The sequence below is a fragment of the Streptopelia decaocto genome (assembly GCF_964273445.1).
Source record: "Streptopelia decaocto genome assembly, chromosome: 5".
NCBI lineage: Eukaryota > Metazoa > Chordata > Aves > Columbiformes > Columbidae > Streptopelia > Streptopelia decaocto.
In genome coordinates this window covers 49,217,344-49,229,914 of record NC_138659.1, presented here as the reverse complement: position 1 = coordinate 49,229,914, position 12,571 = coordinate 49,217,344, and the positions used below count along the sequence as shown (strand labels likewise).

General features: G+C 44.6%; 2 protein-coding genes across 9 annotated transcripts in view; one reads left to right on the top strand and one right to left on the bottom strand.

Moving 5' to 3' along the window:
- The window catches only part of SAMD8 (sterile alpha motif domain containing 8), a 63,582-nt gene that overhangs the window by 14,939 nt on the left and 36,072 nt on the right, over positions 1–12,571 (top strand). For 2 of the 3 annotated variants that reach the window (XM_082053465.1, XM_082053464.1), the window contains 4 exons: positions 3,655–3,774; positions 4,360–4,504; positions 6,000–6,061; positions 6,867–6,945. The gene's annotated coding sequence lies outside the window, so the exon portion shown is untranslated. Of the gene's footprint in view, positions 1–3,654; positions 3,775–4,359; positions 4,505–5,999; positions 6,062–6,866; positions 6,946–8,982; positions 9,040–12,571 lie in introns of those variants that run through there. The other variant, XM_082053467.1, reaches the window with a different exon arrangement.
- DUSP13A (dual specificity phosphatase 13A) overlaps positions 1–12,571 on the bottom strand; it is a 29,069-nt gene that overhangs the window by 1,960 nt on the left and 14,538 nt on the right. For 5 of the 6 annotated variants that reach the window (XM_082053477.1, XM_082053480.1, XM_082053479.1 and 2 more), the window contains 2 exons: positions 1,644–1,852; positions 319–539 (listed from right to left, as the gene is read on the bottom strand). In XM_082053477.1, the coding sequence (XP_081909603.1) occupies positions 319–539; positions 1,644–1,804 (382 nt within the window). In that variant the 5' untranslated portion in view covers positions 1,805–1,852. Of the gene's footprint in view, positions 1–318; positions 540–1,643; positions 1,853–8,923; positions 8,960–12,571 lie in introns of those variants that run through there. The other variant, XM_082053481.1, reaches the window with a different exon arrangement.

Below are 12,571 nucleotides of genomic sequence, written 5' to 3'. Positions count from 1 at the left end.
GACAGACCCATGGGGGAGCCCCCCAGTGTCATAACCTCTGCTTTCGCCTCTCCCTGCTCCTAGAGCAGGCCCTTTCCTCCAGCACACAGGGTTTGTGGCGACCAGCCCTCCCCAGCCCCTGGGCATCTGGCCATGGCCACCTTCCCTGCAGTGTGTGGCATAGGCACCCTCCTCCCATCCTCTGCATGGCGGTTCTGCATGTGCCTCCTTGAACCCTATGCTGAATCTGAGCCTTGCTGGCTGCCTGTTACTGCAAGGAGAAGCCATTTGGCTCATGTTGAAACTTCTTCCCAAATATTCTCTTTGCCTCCCCCTTACCTCCTGAAGTGTTTAAGGCTTTGCCTATGAAATTGGCAGCATCGTAGAAAAAGATACTTATATCAAAGGAAGGATCATCAAATGCTTCTACTCCGTAGTACTCTATTTGCAGATCTTTGTAATATTTGGCTCCTGTATTGATGCTATAAGGCCCATCTGCTGCATTAAGGATATGAGTAATGTTGAGGCTTTGAAGAGTAGTTTTGCTCCTAGCAGCCCACCTGTTGAAAGACATGAAGGGCTCATTGGCAACACTCCTAACATTCTCCTAAAATAGTATGGTTTAAAGTTAGTGCCTCCTCCCACTAGGGAAGGATGCAGGAACTGCAGCTTGCTTACAGAGTAGCAAATTTCAAGAAGCCCACATGAAAAATGTGATATGGTGTTGTGAAGAGCAGCAAGAGCACAGACTTGCCGGTGGGATACTCTTATTTAAGCAAATGCCTCTCAGCAGTTAATCCATGGGAACATGGCTTACTGTATAATATAGTCAAGATTTTCCTTTAAATAGTTGTTTATCAAGTTCTAGAGCTAATCTCTCATTCATAGTGTGTGTGGGTCACAAGGGCAAGAACCCACACAGATGCAGCAGCACCTCATCCCTAGTTTGGACTTGAAGTGGATGCATCATGCTCACCAGCCAGGTTCTACCCACTCCCCACCCTAAACTGGGACTGAAGTTATTCCGCAAAACTGTGATCCTTAACTGATGCATTCATGAGGAGAAACAGCTGGGAAAAGTGAGCTGATGATCTATGTAATCTGCAGTAATCCAAATACCAGAAAATGGCAATAAATAGAAGTTGTCGCAAGAATAAGGTACTTGCTTGAAAATGCCTGTTCGATATTTTCAGTTTTACCATCTTTGAAACTAAGTTTGGATTTGAACTGGTAAAATCCCTATTGTATAATTCATTTGGGTCCTCCTCCATCTGGCTCTTGATCATGCTACTCCTATTTGAATGTGAGGGCAACCGTGCTCTTGCCTCATGCCTTGGAGCAGTTTCCAGGGTGGATAAGACATCTCAGAGTTGACACCAATTTGGGATGGGTTCTTTAAGGACTTTTGTCTAGAATACAAATAATTCTTACTCTGCCAAATCCGCTGTGGTTCACAGAACATAGAAGACCCAACTCGGACACACTATGAGTAAATCACCCTTTTGTAAGTAATGTTTTTCTTGACTCTTTATGTTATCAGTTTTGGAAGCCCGTATCAGAAAAACATTCCTGCAGATCCAAAAGCTGGTTCCCAATGCACCACACCCCTTCCTCCTCCTCCCAGGGACTGAGAACAGCTTAATTAAAAGACCATATGTTCTTACGCATCTCCCAGGTAAATATTTGGCCAGACTTCGTCCACATGATTATCAGACCCTCCTCTGAACCACAAGAGCCTCTGGAGGTCTGATAGTGCTGGTGTTTCATAGGAAGCTCTGCTCCCTGTGCTGCTCGTTGGAGATGAAGAGTCTCTGGAGTGAGGCATCTTGCTCCTTCTCTTGCATACACTCAGGATATATCAGAGACAGCTTTCCTGAAATGAATTAAGAGGAAATTTTCATACAGAAATAATATTCCCTAGTAAGTTGTCCTGTTCATTACCCTCCAAATAGCATTACATTATCATAACTGGTGTGTGCAGCAGGACCTGCAGGTGTTGCTAAAAGCATCCAGAGAGCAGGACTGACCCTGTGGTAGGACTCTGCAGGCATGTAATGAATCCCTTGAGAAAGCAGCAGCATAAGACAACATGATTTTTTTGTGTGTGTCAAGTAACACTTGAAAAAAGAACATCCTGTGCCACCCGAATGCAGCACTGGCTGAACTTCATAGGTGCAGGTATTATTTCTGTTACTATAATGCTGGTGAGTGTGTACAGGAAAGTTCCCATACTTGATGCTGGAGAGCTACCAAAGTGTTTGTGTACACTCGATTCTGTTTAGTTAAAACTGGAAGTTTTTGAAAGAATGAATCATTGGTCTGACTTTTACTTACAAAGCTTCTAGGTGTGTGAGCCAACGCAGGCAGGTCGCAGGAACAACCAGGGGCCACAGATGCAATGCAAATAACAAATTTATTTTTGTTATCTCTCTAACCGGGGAATCTCTGAAACAGCACTTAAGCTCCCAGGCAGAGGTCGCAAAAGCGGAGATACAGGCGCTGCAGAATTCAGCCCTTGGTGAAGACCAACAAGCCTGCTCGTTTTGGCATGTATATAGGGACTCGTGCAGGCGCAGTTTACCATACTGCTTTGATGTTTGCCTGCAGGAATCTCAAGGATATATGACAAGGTGCCTTTACAACTTTTTTTCACTGGCCTGTTATCTAAACACAGAGGTTCTACTTTCGATTTATGTGTTTTATGTGATTTATGTAACTGCACCCCAGCTGCAGTTGCTTGAGCATATTTGCAATTCCCCTCCTCGCCATTCTTGCACTAGTGCCACATATAGGGCCAAAGTGGAAATCTTAGGATGTGCATGTAAGACATATTCATATAGTGTATGTGTATACATATATAAAATGTATGTGTGTACAATTTCTTTGTGTTTATAGGGATGTATTTAAACACATGTATGCACATATGTATACATAAGAGGATTTTCACAAGCATACATATAGCTATGTATGTATATAAATAGAAATTGAGAGAAATTGAACCATTTTTTTCTCTGTCTCAGGTGGATACCCCTGAACACTCAGCTATGCTGGTATACTTGCATCTGTCTGTCTCAGTCTCTCCTCTGGGAGCTGTCCCACTTTGGATAAATAATGTGATAGCTGTTTGCCTCCAGAGAGAGGCTGTTCCTCTTGCCTGGGAGGTAGGGCACTTACCTGGCACATGAGAAAAAAGAACATCTGAATTTTGGGAAATTCAGAGCTGAAAGGTCCGGCATTGTTGGCCTATTGAGAATCCCATTTAGGACTGTTTTTCTCCCCTACAGATCATGCAGTGGAATACAGGCATCCCTTTTGCAATGTTTTTTGCTGGTTTAGACCGAGGAAGCTCAGGCCAGCCAGTCCAGCCTGAAGCAGTGCTTGGTTGAGAGCAAAAGTTCAAAGATATCCAAGCCAAAGATACCCCTCCTCTGAGACTTCAGGAGCGTTTCTCCTGACAGGATCTCATTATCCTGAATTGCTGTTCTTGACCCTAGAGAATACTGATGTTCTTTGTTTAGTTGCTTGCTGGTATTAAACCTATAATCAACATGGGAACCACAGTAGAACTCTTCCCAAAGTCTATGTCCTGTGTTTATTCTGCAAAAGTTTAAGTGACATCAGCTTTTTCTGTAATGCCTGAATACCTAAATCTAGAATTTTGGTTTATTTTCTTAGCAATTCTAGAAAACAAGTGCAGATGGGACCTTTGGAAGTCATCTAGTCTGCCCCCTGCCCCACAGCAGCAGCAGCAAGATGGATGTCACTCCTAAACAACAGCTTTGTCCAAACATCCAGGTATGTTATTTTTAACAGTGTAGGCTGATTTGGGGAATAAGCAGAAAGGAAGAGAGAATATCTTGTTGCTTATAGATAAAGAAGTAGGGATGATGCAAGGCATTTTTTTGAACAAACCAAATATATTTGTGACCTCAGCCTACATTTTCTTCCCCTATTTCATTCTCCCCCCTCCTCCCCATGAATGTTGAGAGCAGTTACAGTTTTTTGTACATTCCAATAAAAAGAAAATCTCCCTGGGGTAACTACTTAATAAGGAAGATATGAAAAGCATAATAAAAATGATGGAAGAAATGGAAAAAAAGCTGACTGGTTTTACTTTTAATGAAGAAGGAAAAGAACTGCAGGGAAGTAGAGAGGAGTATAGGGATAAAAGCCTACAAATTTTTCAGGGCACATAACACCAAGAGCTTTGGTAAAGGAGTATGTTGTGCAGTCCCAGCACAGATTAGCATGAAGAACAGCACAGAAAAAGATATTGTGCATTGCCCTACAAGTTTTACTACCTTGCAGAAGTCATGCACCGTGCTCAAGAGCTACTACCAGCATTGTCATGATGACCTGTTTGTACTTTCACTGATACAGAATGTTAAGCTAAAGCAGTAAAAGGAAATAAAGAAAAAGATAATCCAGCTTCTACATCAGGAGATTCATAAGACCACAGGCTCATTTTCAAGGAGTGTGGCTGATGCTCAGTCTCTGCAGATGTTTAAAAGCTGAAGTTGTGAAGGTAAGCAGATGGATACTAAACTTTCAGTTGTCTTAGCCCCCACTGCTTTAAAGGCCTGTTGTAGCCTGTCAGCTAGTTAGAGTAATGGAGTTGATTAGTAGAGGGAAAGAGGTTATTCGCAGAGAGAATTACATTGCGAGGCCTCTCGTTCAAGACCCGACTTTGAGGAGGTTCTCTTGGCCTCAAAGAACTGAGTCGTTTTGGTGCTGGTGAAACTTAGCAGGCGACTCCAGGCTTTGCAGCCAGGGAGGTACTTTGCAACAGAGCTCCCTTTCATGCACCAGTCCTCTTCCCAAAAAGTGCGTCAGCATCATTTGCTTCGCATGACTAATGCCAGACAAGCGAGCTCCTCGTGTCAACGCGAAGCACAGCTCCTCCCAAGCACCCGCTCCGTGCTGTGCTGGCCTTGGAATTGAATTGCTCTGCGGGGCCTTCGGGGTGAGGTTGGAAATAGCTATAGCAGATGATTGGACTAATGAAGAAAGTAATATGAATTTCTTAATTGAAGGCCAGGGACTTTGCTGAGAATTCCCCTCTCCTTCTACTTTAAGATACTGCAAAGCTAGTGAAAGTGCTGCCACTGATTACATTTATCTAAGCTTGTCCCTCTGGGTGGCTCCCAGAAGCTGGTAGAGCTGGAAACAGCCTGTGACTACAGGAGGGCAGGAGCCCCCGTAATTGGGGGAGAAAAAATTCTGTCTTGCAAAGTCATTAGTGTTTTCTGCAGAGATCTAGACCATGAAAGTTGGGTAGGATTGCTTTACTTTTAAACTGTAGCCTGGAAGTACCTAAAGACATTCTAATTAGATTCATTCTTTCTATCTTTCTTCCTCTTTTTTTTTTTTTTTTTTTTGTTAAAAACTAAACAGCAGCAACAAAAAACCTGAACCCTTCTACCTACAGAAGACATTCGAGATGGGATAGAGCTTTTAAGGGCTGTCCAGATGTATTAACCTCCTTCCTTCCCTGGCACAATACAGGGTAGCACAAGCTTTAAAATTGGTTTGTCATTATGCATCAGTTCCCAAACAGCCAGACCACTGGGGTACATCCCAAATGGCTGGGACCTGCTTGGCTCCACCTTTGAGCTCTGCAGCCCCAGTCACCTCTCTAGATTCCACGGAGGAGGCTTCGATTTCCCCAGGGGGCAGAAGAGCTGCAGGTAGCTGTGAGGCCAGCAGTGCCGAGCTGCAGGGAGCACCTGGGGGGCTGCAGGGGACCCCACGCCCTGTCTGCCTGCAGCTGGGTGCAGCTCCTCAGGGACCTGGTCATCCAGGATCTCATCTGCAACAACCTCGTTGAGATCTCCCTCGTATTATCTGGCCACTTGAGTAGTGCAGGCTGCAAGGCGCTTTTTTTATTTTTTTCCTCTACACTGGAAACAATTATCGTTTTCTACTGAAGATTTTTCTGGCAAAGAGAAGAGAAAAAAACACACAACCCCCACTGACTTGAATTGGCTAAAGCATTTAACAGATTTGTGTTGCATTTGCAGATTCCAGTGAAAGAAAAATCAGCAAAGTTCTGAAGAAACAAGCAAACGTTCCAATACTGTAGGTTTGGAATAGTTCATTTTATTATCTCAAAAAAAATGACCAATTCCATTTTTCTATTCAAAGTTACTTTTGTTTTGCAATTTTACTTTAGCATTGCATAATACTTTTAAAAATATTAAAACAAGACGAAGTGGCTTGTTCCTGATTAAGAAAAACATGTTCTGTTTACCTAAAAATGAACACTAACTGAGCAGCCACTTGCTTGCCTAGCCCTAATTTTCATTTCTGTAAGGGCGAAAGCCCATTGCCCTTTTGTTATAGTGGTTACCTTGTCTTGTAAAGACCAAACTAAGCTGTAGAGGGATTAAATGACTGAAGCCCCAGGAGAAGTCTGTGGCAGGGCATTATTTGTGCCCCAAGTCATCTTTCCTCTATCCCTTTCACTAGCACCTTCCTAGCTGGCACAGCTCTGCTTGTGCTTATGATTGTAGCTCGGATCAGGACAGGTGTCTTTCAATAACAAGGTCTTATATGATATAATTGGTAGCCTCAGACACAGCAGGGCACTGATTTTGGCTGGGCCTGTGGTTACTACAATAACAAACACTAGATAACAATAACATGATACAGAAAGAGCCTGGAGCCAAAAAACTTGAATTCCTTGAATCAAAATCCAACAAATGAAATGGTCCAAATTACTAAAGTATGAGATCAGAATATAATTCACATGAAAAATAAAATTTAAAAAAGCCTCTTGATGCATTTAAGGTTGCTGTCTACTCTTTTTTTTTTTTTTTCTTCTCTTTTCTCTCAGCAAGTATTTCTGCACTCATCTTTCACACTCCTTGCTCTTTTCTCTCAGGTAGTGCTTAACACTATGGCTCTTTGTCCTCCTGATGGAAAAATCCAGATGGAAAGAAGTGTGGTTCACAGGGAAATGATCATGTAAGTGGAATTAATCTTTCAGATACTGTAATGTGAAATCTGATCTTCCTTTTTGTTAAGAAGACCCAATCTGTGTCTCTACATTTTGGCCAGAATCTGATGCTAAGAGAACCCAGGAGTCTCTTGAGGTAGAGCTGAAAGCCTCGTGTGCAGAAACAGGCACATTTAAAAGCAATAGCAAAGTTAAAACAGCCAGATGGGAACCTAGCAGGCAACCAAGAGGGGAACTCTCTGTTTTCCTTGCAAGCCTACAGGGGCTTGTTTGCAGGAATTAGAATCTCTCACCAGCAGTTCACTGCAGCTCTAATACCAAGTGGTATTGAAAATGAGAAGCAGGTTATGGCTGATGGTTTAAATGAGGCTCCTATGGGAATTTAGAAATGAGATCCTGGACTCGTCTCGGTGTAGACCATGCACATGGTAGAGCAATATTGCTTTCTTGGCTGACTGCATCATATATTAGGGCCTTTTATTTTGCCCACACTCAAACAGCAGGGAACAGTAGAAGTTCATTGCTCCTGCTCGCTGTTTAAATCCTGATCTGCCTCAGCAGAGGCAGTGCCCCATAATAATGGAAAGCAGAATCGGTCCCTCGGCCTCAGTGCAGGTACGTGTTCAATGCAGCACTGTATTAATGCAATTGCCATTATTCTGGAGTGAAGAGAAAAGCAGAATGTACAATTAAAGCTCTGTTTGGTTCAGTTTTTAAGAGAATTTACTACCCGGGAAAGATGCCAGACCGAGGGCTCTGGAAAACACAACCCTCTGTTTAACCGCAGCGCCGGGAAGGAGCAGGAGCAGCCCTGCAAGCCTCCTCCATGGCTACCCCGGCAGCTCCGCTCGCACATGCCCCTCGCCCTGTGCCGGCGGCCGTGTTTTACTGGGTGGGAGAAAATCTGAGTCTTCACACCTCTTCACTGCCTGTTCTCCCTGCTGACACCTCCATCTCGTCCAGCCTTGTACATTTATGATGTGGCCCTCTGACTCCTCCAAACTGAGCTGGAAGGTAGCAACTTCTGCATGTGAGGAGCCTGAGCTGGGCTGGAGAGTAAAAGGCTTCTTCCTACAAGAGCCTTCCTGTCCCTGCACAGGGCTGCCCGTGGGGCCAGAGGGGCTGGCACAGGGCAGAGACAGCCTGCTGCTGCCCCGCCGGAGCTGCCTGCACCTGGGATGGCCAGGACGCGTGAGGGTGTTCCTGGGGTGGGAGCAGTCAGAGGGCAGGGCAGGTGAGGGTAACCAGCCTCAGCCAGCGGTTTGGGCAGCCAGGAGATCCTGTGGTGGGGAGGCAGGTCCCAGGTGAAATGGGAAATCAAGGGGGTGCGTGGCCAGGCAGGGGCAGAGCTGTGGGATGGCACAGGCAGAGATGAAGCCCGAGTGTCTCAGCTCAGGTGGGCCTCCTGAGTGAGGTGGGGAGCCCCAGCGAGGTGTCCCACTGCTCACTCTCAGCTCCTTCCAGCAGCCCCATGCAAGGTCACACAGCCACCATTGCCCCTGGACAATCCGGCAGGCAAGCCCTGAGGAGGGGCAGAGCTTGCTAAACTCGATTTACAGCCCTGTCAGCAGGATTAGGGCTCATGGGGGGAGCTTCACCTGTGACCTGCTGGGTTTTGGGGAGAGGGTGTTATTGCTAGCTCATTGAAGTGCTCCTGAAGAGCATATTTCCTTTCTTTTGCAATGTAATGGATCTGCACATATTATTCCAAAACTATATATTTTCAAAGGGGGAGAACCTCCATGCTGCCTCCAGCCCCCAAGCCCCATTTTGTCACCCTCAACCCTCCCACTTAAGAGCGATGCAGCCAAGGAAGAGGCACCTGTCCATGCACAGGGCTAGTGCTGTGGGAAAGGATGCTTGAAAAATGGGGGAGGCAGGTGGAAAAATGTGACGCCCTGCTGCAGTGACAAGCCATGGCTGTGGCAGGACGACAGCTTTTACATTTGCAGCTTTCAGATTCAAAGGAGATAAAAGAAGTATTACCTTAGCAGATGGCATCGCTGGGCTATTCAACGCACCATCCCCAGCAAGGCAGTGCTGCCCTCCACAGGCTCCTGCCATAATTTCCGACTCGGCTGTGGATATCTGTCAAGCCTAGGGTGATGCTTTCCCCTTTAATTCTCTTCTGGGGCGCTCCTGTCCAGGATACCACAGCTAGGAATTAAAAACCCACCAAACTACTGCTTTCCTTGATACATCTCGACTACGCTCATCCTTCTCCCTGAATTATAATAGTGGTAGTTTTAAGTTCTGCTGCCAGCAGCCATAGCTGTGCTAGATGCTATAATCAGGAGAGCACAATCTCACCATGCAGCTGACTGCTTCTAATAGTGGAAACTTCACTCTAATCTTACATAACGCCAGTAATGGAGCAGCGAGGCTGTGGCTTGTGAGGAGCTTAGGCAGAAAGCTTCCCTGGGCAGCCCCAGGGCAGAGGAGCTCCAGTGAGAGCAAGAAAAACAAAGTGACCTTGATATTGCTAACAGTTCAGTGAGTGCTGTCACAGCCAGAGCTGCGCCAAGATTGCATCGTTGTCACAGGCTGTCGATAGGTGTAAGTTATGGGCAGCTCTGACCCAAATGATGTTGAAGAATCCAGAGTCGGGGGTGGGGGTGGGGTGTAGATGGGAAATGCCATGCAAGCTACAGGAAAGGCAAACAAGGATATTAATATATTGCTATTAAAAGGGGCTCTAAAGCCCTTGCCCTTCTGCAGGCAGTATGGATTTGTGCAACGGTGGATTAAAGGGGCTTTTTTTCCTTCTCTTTGATTTACTCCTCAAATTATTTTTCTCTGACTGCTGCTGTCAATACAAAATTGACAATGCTGTCAAGCTTGCAAGATTTCAGAGTATTTGAAGGCATGAGTAAAGGCATTTTGATATTCCTCAGTCGTTTGGCAGTGGTATCTTTGAGCTGTCTGTCTCGCCCTGCACTTTTAACGTAGGCAGTGAAGTGCGCTCCTTGCCTTGCCTTGCTTGAAAAGGTACATATGAGAAAGGAACCTTTTTCTAAGGTTGACAAAGCTGTACAAACTCTTTGCAGTGGAATCAAGAGAAAAGAGACTTCAAAACTCTACAGTGAGAGATCTATTTTGGCACTGAAGTGTTTTCAGGCAGAGCTTTCAAAGGACACACTTCAGCTTTGTTGGGGCAGAGCAGGATAATTTACTTCATATTTTTTAATTGCTGACTTTAAAATCATGGTTTGTTTGTGTGGGGTTTTTTGTTTGGTTTGGATTTTGTTGTTTTTTATTATGTCGTCTTTTAATTACTGTGACATTTTTTATCAGAGGAATTGACCACTGAGGAGGTGCATGAGAACAGCTAAGAGGAAATAGTTAGACCTAGATCTGGGATTTACTTTCTCTTGCAAACTTTTGATTATGTGTCTGATGAATATTTGCTCCTAATTTCTTATTTTGAATTTGAAGAAATAAAACTGGGGGTAGTATTCCTACAGGTCCTCCCTGGTATGGGGGTACCAGGTAGAGCAGAGCGCAAGCAACCAGGGCGCTGCCCAGTCGGGTGTGGGTGAGGCGGCGTGTGCAGCCACCTCTCCAGGCTCTGCTGGATGACGGGACAAGGGTGTGGGGGGGACGCCTTTCTGCTCTGCGCCATGTCCAGTCTCAGGGTCACTGGGAGAGCTCGTCCTGCCATTTGCTGGCTGGTGGGAAGGAATTTCCCTGCCAGGCCCTGCCTCTGCACTGTCTCTGCAAGGAGCTGGCAGTGCGGTGCTGCTCCCTCCCCACATACCATGTTGATGGCACCTGAGATGCACAGTTGGTCAGGCAGGGCAGGAGCCAGGGTTGTTAAGCGCCAGCAAGTTTTTGAAGGTTTTTTTTCACCTTTATGTTGTCAGGTTTTATGCTGCTGTCTTTCTGATGATGTTTCTTTCTGAGGCTTGGTGTGGACAGTAGATGGATGGCAAAGCTGGTAGGATGGTGGAGGGAGGAAGAGCCTCCAGCAAAGCTGCAGCCCTATGGCTCGCGGAGGGGAGAGTCAAGCACAGGTTGCAGGGATGGCTGCAGCCTCGCTGGAGGTTGTGCCTGCTGGAGGCAGTTTATAATAGACAGTTTGGGAACAGGCTACAAATGTAACTGTCCGTTTTCCTCAAGCAAACCCCAGTTCCTCCAGCACAGCCCTGGGAAGGCTGTCCTCTGCTTCAGAAAGTTGCTGTGAGAAGGAATACATTAAAGACTGTGAGCTTCTCAGGTGCAGTGGTAATGGGAGCCATCCATGAGCTATAAATAGCATTAACATCCTTTCTCTCCAATGCCTGGCATCCCAAGCACTCATTTTTGCTGGTGCTAGTGAAAATGAACACAGCTTTGAACAGCTTTTATTTGTGTTCTGTTTGCAGGCTGGAATTTTGCAAGTAGTTTTTCTCACTGGCTCTGAATTTTGAGTTTATTTTAAGGGAAAATATTGGCATTTTCTCCTTTTGGATTTTTTTCTTTTCTTTTAATTATCGTGTATAATTTTCATATTTTTAGCAAAACTATGTGGGAAAGCTATTATGACAGGAGAGTGAGAATCACAAGTAGTCATTTTCAAAGAACCTCTGTGTGATTGCAGGAAAAGGTAAAAAACCCAGGAGTCAAAATTTAGTCTTATTTAAATCTTATGTAAGTTTTTAAAAAAATATTGCAAATGTTTTAGAATTAAGCAAATAATGCAAGGTATTTTGGAATGATTTGTGGTGTTTACATTGAGACATCAGAAAGAAATAGTTGTTGCAGTAGAAGAAAAAGCTTTACATCCCTATTGGACAAGATCTTCCTCTGATTTCATAGGAAACAAATATATCTTTTGTCAAGGAGCTATGAAGATTGAGAGCGAAACTGGAAAAAAATATTATTTTCAAAATATTTATGGTACACTCAATGAAGTCGTGTTATAAAGTGATAAAGCCTCACATGTTATGCATGCAACTCCTTCGCTGTTACAGACACGACACAGACACGAGGTCTACAAAAGAGACATTTTGTCCTGGGATAACCACCGAGACATTGCTACTAGATCAACTGGTAGAGCTGGAAGAATTAGGCAAGCTTTCAAAGAAGCAAGAAGGACCGTATTTTTTTTCTAATTATGCCAAATGATATGATTATACACTGCCTTTACTGACAACCCTTCACTTTGATCAGGACAGCAACGATGCTGTTACTGAGGCTCTGTCATTTTTCATATTGCCAGAAGATGGCAGAATAAAGCAATCTTGAATGATTTAAAAATATACAGTATATTCATTACTGGCTTTTAGAAGGAGCTGTTACTGATTCACAAGAAACGGCACCAGTTGGATGAATGAAAAATGTGAAATGTGTACTGAATGAATTAAATTGGTATTGACTAGGGTGTATACATCAAATTATCTATACCGTATCCTTTCCCATGCAGGTTTTCTGTATTAGAAAAGCCTGTAACTGTGCTCATTTTTTATATGCGCAGTGCGATTTGGCCTGGCCTGGCAAAGTCTCGTGTACAAACCAGGCTACACCAGAGACCAGGATGTAATGCAATCACCGAAAAGAAAAAGAGGGTGATTCTTTTAGTCTTCTATTCTCTCTTTCCAAGCATGCTTCTCTTCCCTTTCCCAGTTCCTCCAGTCATAGTAGGAGAAGAGCCAA